General features: G+C 44.1%; 1 protein-coding gene across 4 annotated transcripts; it reads left to right on the forward strand.

Annotated features, from left to right (window-relative positions):
• Positions 1-233: 233 nt before the first annotated feature.
• tbx1 (T-box transcription factor 1) lies at positions 234-10,558 on the forward strand. 4 transcript variants are annotated; one of them, XM_035640765.2, is made up of 8 exons: positions 234-884; positions 2,130-2,520; positions 4,549-4,650; positions 5,406-5,577; positions 6,600-6,755; positions 7,895-7,962; positions 8,520-8,620; positions 9,422-10,558. In XM_035640765.2, the coding sequence occupies exons 1-8, from the start codon at positions 701-703 to the stop codon at positions 9,805-9,807; spliced, it is 1,560 nt and encodes a 519-aa protein (XP_035496658.1). In that variant the 5' UTR covers positions 234-700; the 3' UTR covers positions 9,808-10,558. The 4 variants fall into 4 exon arrangements, with proteins under 4 accessions (XP_035496658.1, XP_035496659.1, XP_035496660.1 ...); XM_035640766.2 differs by having other exon boundaries at positions 2,181-2,520; XM_035640767.2 differs by having other exon boundaries at positions 245-382.
• Positions 10,559-14,218: the final 3,660 nt, after the last annotated feature.

The raw sequence follows: 14,218 nt of genomic DNA on the forward strand, positions 1-14,218 counted from the left end.
CTCCACACCAACCCTGGGACGGGGGCCGCTCAATCCGGGCTTTGGCACCTAAAATATGCACATATGCGCAAACATATACAGTCGCGTAATTTACTGGAAAAGTGTCGCACTTTGAAGCCGGACATGGCAGTGACGTTGGAGTTGGAATTCAAATGACTGACGAGGTCTTATTGAAATAAAACATCCAGTGCAGAGCGCAGACACTTTTTTTTTTTCTTTCTTCCTAGTGGTGCAGGGGAGGCGTGGATCTCGCTCACTTTTGACATACTCGTAGCAGCAGTAGCTTCTCCTCGAGGCAGGACTCAGATGACACCACCCCGCCACCGATCGGAGGAGAAACAACTCTCTCTCGCCCTCTTTCTCTCTCTCTCTCTCTCTGTGTGTGAGTGTGAGCGCGTGTCTTCGCCGCGGATGAACTATGTTTTGACACCGGGACGTGTTTAGAGGTTCACCAATGAATTAGACGACACCGGGAAGCTTCGCAAGTGGCCGTGGGAATACTTTGAGAACAGTCCACCCCCTTCCCCCCCAGACTCTTGCACCCGCCGAGCGCCGGTGGCGGAATGTGAAAACCTCATTTTTGGCGCATGTTCCTCTCCATTGTGCGCTGCCTTCTCCTGCTTTCTGCGCGGCTGGAAAGCGGAGGGGGAAGAGGAGAAGGAGGAGGAGGGACGGCTTTCCCCGACTCGATCCCTCGCCTATGGACGACGGCGGTCCCCTCTCTCCAAAGGCGAATGCGTTCAGTATTGCCTCTCTGATTTCGGCCGCAGAGCGAGCAGGAAACGCGGCGTTTGACAAACAGGGAACCGGCCTAAACAAGCCAGACCTGCATAACCACAGTTCCTTTAAAATGCACTACAGCACTGTGACCCGGGAAATGGAAGGTAAAACTGTTTGTTGATGCCCACAGAGCTGCTCTGTAGCATGTACACATCGCACCCGAAACCACACAGTTTCAGCCTCCTCGCATCTGCTCGGTTAATCGACATCTGTTTAATGCGCAAAGCCACAGACACGGCGCGTTACTGTGGGTGCATGAATGAAATGTGTGTTAAAAATTGAATTCTGACAAAGTTGGCTTATTATTAAAAAAAGTAATGGAGATCCAGCCCTAGTTATATCCACCAATGAGAAGTCTGCGTAAAAAGAAATCAGAGTGGGTGGAAAAAAAAACATTCCAAAAACCCAAAGCGCTGCACAACGAGTGAAGTTCAATTTCGTGGACGGGATCACAGACGTTGACAACGAAGCCAGCGGGAGGAGGGTTTAACCTGGCACCCTGTGTGTTAATGGTAAAAAAAAAGAGACCATAATAAGCGCATCGAGCGCGGAGGAGGGTATGTATCCGCTCAATAGACCTACATCCATTTGTCCAATAACGACAAAGCAACAGTCACCTGCCTGCCCGTTTGTTTGTTCATGCAAATCGGCGCGTGTTTACCTTGTAAACCGTTTCCACCCCCGCTCCCGCCGGTCGGGTCCCTCTATTGTTTGTTAACGGGGCTGAAGTGGGCGAGACCCTTATCCCGTAAGTTAAATGGGTGCCGGAAAGCCCATTTAAAAAAAAAGAAGAAAAAAAAAAAAGGGGCGCACTTCTCTGTCAATCAATCTCGTCCCAAGGCGAGGAAAAGGCACATTACCTGCAGCTCCTTATCTAAATAGAAATAAGAACCAGTTTTATCGCAAAGGGGAGGCCCTCTGTGACAGATAAGAGCGGGGACGGGGTTGCGGTGTAACACACACACACACACACGCGCGCACACACAACTGCCGCAGCAGCAGCACAACAGAGGCCGCTCGGAGCTCAATCGACCCGAGGCTAAAACTAAATCACGCGCACTCCAAAGCTCGTTTCGGAGATTCTACGGCTTCGGAGGCACTCGGGACGCTTCGTGCGTTAAATGCGGCAGACTGCACCGCCCGCCGTGGATGCAACCTCGGGGATTAATCAGCAGCCGAGACGGAAACTTTTCAAGCCGAGAGTGGGGCTGCGTTTGTGCCTGACACCCTCGTTTTTGGAGAGCAACTGAATCCTGCGTCTGCTTTTTTTTTCACTGATCTGTGTTGTGACCGACTCTCGGGCGCGAGGCGCATTGAGTAAATCCAGGTTTCTTTTGGGATGATTTCAGCCATATCCAGTCCGTGGCTGACGCAGCTGTCCCATTTTTGCGATGTTGCAGCCTTCACGACGAGCAGCCTGAGCAGCCTCAACACGCCGGGGGGCTACCACCTCTCCCCGTCCCCCGGGGACCCCTATAGCCAGCATGAGTCCCACTTCGAGCCGTGCCCGGCCGCCCAGCACAGCTACAACTACCCGGGGTCTAACCCGGGCCAGGCCCCGCCGAGCGACGGCGGGACTCCCAACTGCTCCTCGTCGTCCTCCAGCTCCACGCCGAACAGCAAATCCATCGTGAAGAAGAACCCCAAGGTGGCCAACATTAACGTGCAGCTGGAGATGAAGGCTCTGTGGGACGAATTTAATCAGCTGGGCACGGAGATGATCGTCACCAAGGCCGGCAGGTGAGCTGGACACAAAGATGTCAACTAGCATTGCTCCATATCCTGCCTTTATAGGAAGAACAGTGGCATCATAATACTGACATTTCTATGTTTCTAATTCCAGTCCCTCTATCATCTTGCTGATAATGAAAAAAAGATAATGTGCCTTTATCACACATGCGGGATAAAGGCTTATATTTCGATTAAGTTTACCTGTCTTTTAATTTGGAAACGCATACATGCCTTCATTGCAAATCAAATTAGGAGTTTCATAAAAAAAATACATTGTTTATTTTCTTTTTCTTCTTGAGTTAATAACGCACAGACTTTGTTTGACTATGCAACTTCATGTTGATCTTCAAAAAAAAAACCAGACATTCAAAATAAGACTAAAAATAAAAAAAGACGAAACCCGACTTGATTACATGGACGAACAGTGGCGCGAGCATCAGTTATTAAATATATTTTATGTAAAGATGCAGGGGAATATGTTCAGGCCTGCTGCAGGGACGATTATGAAAAGTCACGTAAAACAGGAGGTCAAACGTGTGTGTGTGTGTGTGTGTGTGTGTGTGTTTTATAAATGATGTCCACCTCCGTTACAATGCAACACTGCGGCCTTTTAACCTGAGAGGCTTAACGCGTGTGGACAAAGATCCTCTCGAGTGCAAGATGATTAGCGTTATAGACTCTTTGGTTTTTACTCGAGCCTCGACACGTGTTTACCTATTTCACCCCCAGTTTATTTCATAATTACACACGTCTGCGTCCCGCTCGCTATTTCTTCAGTCTCACACAAAGACTGGTTTTGATTTCGGTTATTAATAATAATAAAAAAAAATAGAATATGGTAATTTAAAGAGAGCTGATTGTGTCTTTTTATATCCACATTTTAGAAGAAATGTTTTTTTACTTCAGAATTTACACTTGTGTCGCCCAAAGTTCTGACCAGCGTTGACCTCTGACCCTCTGTGGAGGTATAATCTTTCAACACACTGCACACTGACTGTGTGGGTGTCTGAGTTTTTCCTGTACTGTAATAATAAAAAGAGACGTGCAGATCATTATTGATTAAATCGTGCGCGAGCCTGCAGTGGTTGAACGCGCGCACGGTGACAATGAGAAAGCGCAGAACCTGCAGGGGGGGGGGGCGGGGGGGCACTTTAAAGGCTCCTTCAGCCTCACCTAGCCACAACACTGACGTTAATTGAGCGTTGATTTTTTTTTTTTTTTTTTTTGGATTCCCTTTCACTGACTCGGCGGATTACTCAACTTTCAGCTGATGTTGTTGGGGGGGATATACGGATCTAGCCCCCTTACACACAGTAACCTTAACCTATAGACGAGCTGGAGATGGAGGGGAGAGGGGGGGAGAAAAAAACCAAACATTTTAGTGTGCGTGGCCATTGATAGAGACTCAAAACCTCTAAAGGAGACTGGTTCAACAGCAGATAAAACATAAAAAAGAAGCAGATGATTAATTGTTAATAACCACAACGAGGGGCAACGATATATCGGCACGCAGAGAAGACTAAAGCGTTTATTCTTAGCAAATATAATCCCCGCTTTTGACCCTGACCCTGAGTGCAGTTCCTCGCATATTAAGCAAAATTAAAAAAAAAAAAAATGTCCATGTGCGCGTGTTATTTCCATTACATGCGTGTAGGCCTCGGTCGGTGTGTCTGGCATTCATCAGAGAAGCAGAAGAAAAAGAAGAAGAAGGAGAAGGAGAAGTTAAACGACAACGCAGCGAAAGCTCCACTTGCATCACAGGGGAGTTTTACGCACGGGCTCAGAATGTCATCTCCAATAGTTCGAAGCCTCCGTCTTTCTCGTAGCCTCCAGCTCAGGCCGAACCCGAGCTCCGGTTGGCCCGGGGGCAGCGCAGTGCAAACACACTGTCTTGAAATAGTAAGAAGAATGATAATAATCACAGAAAATACTTTGGCAAAGTCATTTGAATGTGTCCTCCGCAGCAGTAACGACCATTTAAAGCCCAAGCTGTAACAGTCGCCCCATGTTTTTTTCTTCTTCTTCTTCCCTCGCCAGGAGAATGTTTCCAACTTTCCAAGTGAAAATATTTGGGATGGATCCCATGGCGGACTACATGCTCTTGATGGACTTCCTGCCCGTGGACGACAAACGCTACAGGTATACCTTCAGTGGACATCTCTGCACATCTGAGACACTGCACCAGCTCGTTGGTTTTTTTTAACTGATGCGCACACATCCACATTTTTGCAGTAACTGTTAGATACAATTTCCAGAGCAAAATATATATATATATATCAATACACATCAAATTTGGGGTGCAACTAACAATTATTTTCATTATCGGTTAATCCGTCAATAATTTTCTCGATTAATCGATTAGTTGTTCGGTCCATAAAATGTCATAAGATGGTGAAAAATCTCGATCGTGTTTCCCAAAACCCCAAGATGATGTTTTGTTTTCCCAACGCACCAAAGATATTCAGTTTACTGTCACAGCGGAGCAAAGAAACCAGAAAATATTCACATTTAAGAAGCTGAAATCAAATCATTTTGACTTGTTTTTTGTCATAAAAGCTACTTGAAGCGATAAATCGATTATCAAAATAGTTGGCGATTATTGTAGTAGTAAATTACTAATGATAAAAAGTTGCAGCTCTGGTCAAATAGATAAATGCATGGATTAATTTGTGTATGAATGTAGCCTACATGTTTTACCTATATTCAAATTATAACATGTGTAAATACCAATCTGTGTCAGAACTATTTGCGGTAGAGTCTGTCATTTTTTCACTTAGCTTATTGTATTTTTTTATATATCAGATATTTCAGCCCCAGGCGTTTCATTTTTATGACTATTTGTGGTAGCCTCGGGTCTTACAAACTGTTTTTTTTTTTTCTTTTCGATTTGGCAGGTATGCTTTCCACAGCTCGTCGTGGTTGGTGGCGGGCAAAGCCGACCCCGCCACACCGGGCAGGGTCCACTACCACCCGGACTCTCCGGCCAAGGGCGCGCAGTGGATGAAGCAGATCGTCTCCTTCGACAAGCTCAAGCTCACCAACAACCTGCTGGATGACAACGGACATGTGAGTATTACCGATTGTCCTTTTGACCACACAAAAACGCACAGCGCAGCGTGTACAGGCCCCGGCGCTTCATTACGCTTCCGTGTAAAACAGCATATATTGGCATCAGCTCCAAAGATCACTACGAAAACAATTTTGCAAAAATACGAGACGCAGCGATTTGACTGACAGTCCAGATAAGAGCGGCATTATTCATCAGCACTGTGGAAGATTATTACATTTCATCAAATGTTTACTAAAGAAAGCCCCAGCAGGAAGATTATTATAAGGTTGCATTTTTTTTATTCGCCCCCCAGACTGATTGATACAATATAATTAAACCATGATATTTGGATTTATAGTCAGATGTTGTCAAAAGCCGATTCAGTTCACAGAAATGACACCCCTCACAATCAGGCTTAACTGCAAATTAAGTGACGGCAATGAAGTGGAACATTTCACCGCTGGGAATGATTTCAGCCCCTTGGCCGAGGTTCTCCGTGCGTCGGTTCATTAGTTAGTGATTGAAATCAGAAAAGAAAAAGGGAACTGCTCGTGTGATGTCGGTGGATATTTTAGCCAATACTGGTTAAAAAGGAAAGAAAGTTTGGTGACATATACGCACAGGACTGCAGCGAGGAAATGAGGATATGTCGAGGGCCTGACGTGCTAAGTTCTGGACCGTCACTCCTGCTCCATGTTCGGGCTTTTAAATGAAAATACTTCTAAAATATAATCTTACCAGGCAGCATTTATGTATTCAGAGGAGAAATGCTTCTGCACATTTCACAGAAGCGTCAGGTTATTTGTGCCAAACATGTTTTTATATCTTCAAGTTGCTTATTGGAAATGGGAAGCCACCACAGTTGTTTTCTTGTTTAGGCCTTTAAATAGCATTTCAACGTAAATTGTGTTATTTTATCAAGTTGTATTAATTTGCTAAATCCAGTCGACCTCCGGAGTTTTGGCACTTACAAACCTTTCGTGTATAGTGTTCCATAAGAGTGCTGATCCACCCTTCGTGTGTGTGTTTCATTTCACAGATCATTCTGAACTCCATGCACCGCTACCAGCCCCGGTTCCACGTGGTCTACGTGGACCCCCGCAAGGACAGCGAGAAATACGCGGAGGAGAATTACAAGACCTTCGTGTTCGAGGAGACCCGCTTCACGGCAGTCACTGCGTATCAGAACCACCGGGTAAGACGCTTGTAGTTTTTTGGTTTTTTTTTACCCCCCTATAAACCCCCCGAATGAGACTCACGCGGCGAGATGCGCAGAGTTATAAATAATTTATATATAGAATGTGAAGCGGGTCCCCCGCTGAAAATGCGCATCGAGAAAGCATTAAGATATACGATTAACAATATGAACGATATTATGAGATTTACGATATTTCATTTCATTAGAACAATATGGCAAAAATAAACCAATGACCTTTTTTGACACTATTGATAATGTCACATTGTAAAAAATGTCGTGATTATTTATCATTTATCAGCCTTTATAGCTTTCACTGCGCGCGCTCTCCGTGCGTAAATGGAGCGTGCTGCTCTTTGCGCGCAACTGCGGTTCGCTCCTCTGCGCCGTACACCCCCTCCGGCTCTGTTTTCCATCAGTCCATGGTGCGTCTGATAAGATTCACACACACCAGCGCATTCGTGGCGATTGAAATATAAGATGCAGGAGTTCAGCTCCTATCGGCGTTTTTTTTTACGAGTGATGGCGAAGAGTGGGTTAGGGTCGCCAATATTTCCCCTTACGGCGTAAATGAAATTCCTGCGCTGTTTCATATTAAATGTCAGGGTGTGTTCATCACGTTTACCCCTTGCAGGCTATATATACAGTTTCAGTCACGGCCGGTAAATTAGCGACGGCTCGTGACAAAATAGTACAAATCAGCAGAATTCAATTCGAGTAATCGTAAAATGACGACGATGTCAAATCTATTCAAATATGATTATACGAATACGTTCAGATCGGACCATGCTGTGCCACGTGTGAAACAAATGTGACGCCGTGCAGCTGTCAGTATTACAGGGAGTTCAGAAATCAATACTAAGATGAAATCTGTGTCAACTGTAAATGCACTTGGTTTTTAAATAACACTGAACATGATTCTGAACATGTAACTGCACATGGTTCATTAAAGAAAGCGCTGTCCTCTCTTTTTCCAATGACAGAGCAGCTTTTCCACCTAAACTTTTCAGACCATCATGTTATCCCATATGCCACTACTGTCCATATTAATAGAAATCAAATACAATGACTGTCATGAATGGAAATGCCATTGTGTGTAACGTGCAGAGGTTTATCTGGTGATGTGCTCCGGATTTCAGATCACACAGCTGAAGATAGCCAGCAACCCCTTCGCAAAGGGCTTCAGGGACTGTGACCCAGAGGACTGGTGAGTGTTTACAATGATCATTTTTCAAAAAAAAAACTTAATTCCACATGATGTAATAATTTACATCAGAGCCGCCCCCGGACCAGAGAGCATTTACACGAGGAGTGCCCCTGATGTTTCATGGTCGCTGGATGTTGTTTGAAGGTCAACCATCCAAGCTTTTCTGTCATTGACAAATTACCAGACAAGACCCACCCACCCGGGATAATCCGGCCGATGAAACAAACAAACAAAAAAACTTTTTCTTACACAAATGCTGTTCATCCAGATCTTCAAATGTCTTTTTCCCCTCTTTTTTAGAGCATTTACTGAAGCCATGGTGCTTAAGTTTACGGGAATTTTTTGATTATTTTATATTAAAACAGACCAATCCGAGTCCCTTTGAGTTTCAGTCACTGCAAATTAGCCGAAACGTCTAGGTGTAAATGCTCATTACATGCATCAGCGTAAACCCCCTTTAAAATGTGCATTCATCATTTCTCATATATAACGAAGAAAATGTGCCCCGTGACATTCGTTAAATAAGTGTGTAACCGAATCCATTCTCTCCGCTCCAGGCCCAGGAATCACAGGCCAGGCTCTCTGCCAATAATGAGTGCCTTTGCCAGAACAAGAAACCCAATGTCATCTCCGCCTCAGCAGAACGGCACAGAGAAAGGTCTGCTTGCTCGCTCGCGCCGTGTTTTCGTTTCAAACGCATATGCCTGCTATCAAACAGTTTACAAGTCATCTCAGGTTGTTAGGCATAGAAAGAGATATGCTTTTCATTCTATCGCTGGTTTATTTAACTCATTCGCTCATTCTTTTTAATTCTTCTTATCCATAATATAAGCACAGCGGTGCATTTGCAGCATCAGGAGAATGCTGTCTTTTTAATTAAACATCAAGTATCAAGCAGGTCACTGTCATCAACTGCTGACATGCTCTTATATAATATTTTATATCATTTATATAATTTCACTATAAAGTAAAACCTGCTTTGAATTTGTTCTGATTTTATTTATCAGTTCAATAATCATTACCTGGTAAATTGGAGGTTAAAATGAGGGGTTACACCTTGGCTGTGAAAAAGCTTCTTATATGTATGAAGACATTTTTAATAATGGTTTCTATTTATTATCTATTCGGATGCAAAATGTGTCTGAGTCTAACAGATAATTCGAGTTTCAGATCAACCTTTTACTATTATAGTGATGTCGGCAATGCTTTCACCATGTGAATAACAATAAGTGAGATGAGGTTTTATTGCGAATCAGCACACAGTGTAAACTGTTCCCGGCTTCCACCCGCAAACACTGGTGTCAGTACAATTCTTTAAAAAAAAAAACCCTGTACATGTCACAACATACTGCAGCTGAACACACTCACTGTCTAGGACAATGTACACACCCTGCCGGGACTCGGTGTTCACATGTTGGCTTGTCTCTGACCTGTCCTCGCGTCTCATTCCCTTCCGCAGAGGACGGTAGGCGGGAATACGAGCGAGACCCCAGCGGCACGCCCATACACGCCGACCCGGCTCACCAGCTGATGTCCCGGGTCCTCAGCCCCGCCCTGCCCGTCCCGGGAGGCCTCCACGCCGTCCCGCTCACCGGCGGTCGGCCCAGCCCTCCTCATGACCTCCGGCCCGACGCCCACCCCATTGCCCCGGACACCCTGCACCACCACCACCCGTACAAGTACCCCACCACCTATGAACACTACCTGGGGGCCAAGACCAGGCCGTCGCCCTACCCTTTGCCCGGTATCAGAGGACACACATACCATCACCACATGAACCCAGCGACAGCTAATATGTACTCAGCCACCAGTGGCCCCTCTAACTACGACTATGGGCCCAGATAATGGCTGCTGTCCACCGGGCGCTAACAGCACACAGCACTGTGGGAATGGGAAAAAAAAAAAAAAAGGCAGGGAAGGCGTCACAGTTCTGTCTATGAGTGCCTTGCGCAGCCTTGGCTGCGTTTACAGGCTGAAACTCCTTTCTGCTGGATAAACCCTGCCGTATTTATTAAAAGGAAATGCATCTTTGGGGGTAAACACGGGCACCTGCTCTGAGCCCCATAGAAGAGGTCCGATTTGACCTTTGAACCCCAATGACAACAGCTCTACACCAGGTCACCTCTTGGCCGAGCGGTGCGGACATTGAGCCAGCAAAAACAAAGGAGACAGGAGGGACCGCTCCTGAATACCAGACAATACCGTTGATCGCAGACTGGAACTGGGGTTTTTTTCTTCCTTTTTTTTTTGTGTTGGATGCACTTTTTGATTTTGCCTTTTGTTTTTATCGCTTTCAAAAAAGCCATATGTCATATAGTCCATCAACCTTCTAGGGGTAGCAGAGATGTCTGCATGTTGAGCTCATCAGAGGGGATGTCGAAACACGCAAAATGTTTTTGTTTGAGGAAAAAAAAAAAAAAAGAAGAAGAAGATACAAGATTTGATTTAGAAAAAACGTTCTGAACCGTTCGAGCCGCTCGGAGGAGCTTGCACCATGGCACTGACTCGCAGCAATACAAAGTAAATGAATGAACCAGAATGACTGTTCTGTATCTGTAAAATAAACATTAAATTCTTGTAATTCATAAGAAAAAAAGAGGAACGTTCTTTGTGCCGATCTTCCGTTCAGAGTCTGCTGCTTGTTGCAGTGCTGTGAAAAGGGGAGGGTAAAAAAAAAAAAGCTTACCTCACTGATATTACTGTTCAGTTTTTCTCTGTCCGGATTTGCCCCTGTTGGAATAGGTTGACGTGTCCGCTGCTCCTGCAGTCATTTGGAGTCGGGATCTTGAAGCTGTATAAACATTAGACTGCACTGTAGTTCAAATGTTGAAATCTGCATCTGGTTTTAACCCAAAAAAAGAAAAGAAGCACACACTCACACAAAAAATTGTCACTAACCATTCTTCCTACTTCCATACACACTTTTAATGAACTGCATGTGCAGCCACACTGGTGGACTTTTCACTTTCACTACTGATTATAAGACACAGTTAAAACTGAATTATTGCAGTGAAATACTTTAAACACATTTAAATAAACACTTGATACCTTAAAGTGATGAAAATAGCTTTGAACAAATTCAAAAAAAACTAAGATTTTGTGCAAAAAATCATTTGATAAAACAAAGATTCTGAAATTTCTGCTTCCGGGCACTCGTTTTTCCAGAGAGTAGTAATAACATTTCATGACACACACACACCCAATGTGGAAAAAAGAAAAGAAAAAAGACAGCACTTACATTTCCCCTCTCCCCGAAAGGATATCATTGCTCATATTTAATGGGACAGTTGGCTGATATTTTAAGAATGTCATCCCCCCCTCCTGTCCGCGCAGCCATTTCCATCTCCCATTTGAAGTCCTATGAGGAATGCTTTGTTGTCAAGGTTAATCTAGTTTGGGGAGGGGGGAGAGGGGGGGGGGTCTACTTTGGGATCTGTGCCTGTCACGACACAAAGGAAAACGTAACGATTCATTTCAATAATGTATATATTTGTTTTCTTCCCCCCTCCTCGAACCCAGCTGCCATTGGGTTAGAGAGAGCAGTGGGGGAAAGGGCCGCCTGAGGGGGCCGCCTGACCTCTGACCGTTTAATGGCTTGTAAAGGTGACAAGGGTTAAATAATGTTTCCACGCATTTAAACGCAGACTAATTGGCTCTGTCATTTTTTGTTTGTTTGCTTGTTTGATTGTAGGTTTGTGGCTGCGACCAAAGCTCTGGCACCTTTTACTTCATATTGGAACCTTTTTTTTTTTTATGAAGCCAAATATGGACAATGTCATCTAATTAAAAACATTTTTTTTTAAGGCTGCAAGGTTTTCGTCAGCTCCCGCTTAGCCTTATGAAACAAAGTTGGCTGATAGTTTGACAATAAATCTTCCAAATTCAGTCGGTATTTCCCTTATTAATAACCTCTTGTTTTGGCATTTTAAAAATCCATCATCTGTAGTTCAGAGAGAAAGCTTTTCATTTTTACAAACTGCCCAATTGCTACATTTCTGTAATTTTGGATATTTTAAATCACAGCCCTATCTCTACGAGCCTATCTTTAGCCTTTTTTTTTTCTCGTGTGGAAAAAACATATTCAAGTTCCTGTGTACAGTCTGGACGGGAAGGGAAGGTCTGGAGGAGACTTGGGAAGCCGCCTGGTGCGAACCGGCGGCGGCCTGCAGGTGCTGAGAATCAGCCGCTTGGAAGCTGAGAAGCACCGACACCGCAGGGACCCGTGGAGGGAGAGTCAACATGTGGTGACAAGGTCAAAAGGTGATATTCGGACTAATTATAGGTTTTTCCACAACATGCGGGATGCACGCACATTTGGTGGAGCCAGTCTCTATGAGGAGAACTGACACCTATATCTTCTATTTTCAGGGGGTAAAGTCATTTCATGAGTAAAGTTCACCTTATTAATAGTTTGAATTATCATTAATTTGACGAAGATTAAAAAAAAATGGACAAAACGTGGTATAAGGCCTATATACTCCGCTGCAATGATAAACTACGCCTAAACAGTTTGAGTCCTTCATTACATTCACTTGCACCCCTGAGGTTCCTCTAATGTATATCATATTCATTTACAGTTAGGACCTAAAATGGAGAAAGTTGACTATATAGAACTATGCAATGTCTTATTTGAATAAAAACTATATTTATGAGAAAATAGGGAAAACAATTCATTACAAATAAAAAATTAAAAAAATTTAAAATGTCTCTACATAAATCAATTATTCTTCCTGATAGAATTTTACCATCGTAGTTGATCCATTACATCAGCATATAACCTTTAACAAATCATGATCATGGTGATGGAAAATGACTCAAGTTGTCTGGTGGAGCGAGATGCAACCAATTACCCTCTGAACTAATAAAGCATTGAATAGCTCAGATTTGTATTTTTGGTACAGTGCTTGAATCAATACACTCAGAAACTTTCCTCCGCTGCGAAAAAAGAAATTCATTAAATTGTTTTCTCCACATATCCAGACATGAAAACGCTGGTTATATGTTCTCAGAATCTCTTCTCTGCTGCCTGGTTAGGCCTGACCCTGCAGACTGAAGGCACATGAAAAGCTTTATAGAAAAAAGCAATATGGAAGACATGAGATTATATTGAGGTACAAAGATATATAGTTTAATAGCCTGACATTATAGATTATTTGGAATCCTTGCAATAACTTAATCATTTTTTTTGGCGCAAACTGTGGCATATCAGGGAAATTGCGCCTACTGGAGGAATGATGATGAATTGCACCTCAATAACAATCAATCTCACCAGCATGGGGCCATTACATTTCTACACATGCGCCTAAACAGGCTCTGGCATTCTTTCCGACGGGTTTAGGCCATTTTCAAGCCCAATATTTTGTTTCATTGTATCGTTCATTTCTCACAGAGGAGAACATCCCACTTTCTTAGGGCCCACTTGCACGGTTTCTATGCCCGTGCAGCTCTCTGCTCTCCAGGAGACTTGGGTGCCAGGGACTTGCCACTGACGTATGAGGAGGCGGAGGATGGATGATAATGGGACCCGAGGCATCATCTGACACTCGGCCGCATCTGGAACATCTGTCACGACAGGCCGTAAGCGGCGTCTCGATATGCGTTCGCTCCACCTCCGTACAGTTCTGCTGAAAAGCCTCACGTGGACAGTTATTTAAAAACAAGACAGGTAAAGCAACCAGACATCCACCTAAACAACAGAACACATGTTTCACCCCCCCGGCCTCTCCACTAATACACAAGGCGCTAACAGTTTATGGAGCGCACGGGGCCGCTGACGGACATTTTATGCGGCCCATCAAAACACATCACCGTCACCGGGCGAGAGTCTTGAATGCGTTTGTATTAATTCACATTTGGAAAAATAAATAAAAAACCGAACTTCACCGTGAGGTGAAACGTCGACTGTACAGCGAGAGGGATTATTTTACTTAATAATCATTCCATTTTTTTTTAATCGTTTACGTTTTGTAAAATAATCAGCTTCGGTGTGACGTCTTAGCGGGTAATGTAATCCACGAGTACACTAGAAAGGTCAGGGATTGCCAGCATTAACACCACACACACACGCACATTTCCTCACAGACGCAATCCAGCAGATCATGTCCTATCCCAAAAGCCAGGCTGACCTCTGACCTTTGAGACCAAGGAAGACACACATTCGGTGATAAGTGAGGCACAGGGCCTGTTGTGCTGACAGCTTCTCTGTCCATTTATTGACTTCCTAAATGATCCATTATGAAGTGATTTACGAGGTCCA

The sequence above is a fragment of the Scophthalmus maximus genome, chromosome 3 (genome assembly GCF_022379125.1).
Source record: "Scophthalmus maximus strain ysfricsl-2021 chromosome 3, ASM2237912v1, whole genome shotgun sequence".
NCBI lineage: Eukaryota > Metazoa > Chordata > Actinopteri > Pleuronectiformes > Scophthalmidae > Scophthalmus > Scophthalmus maximus.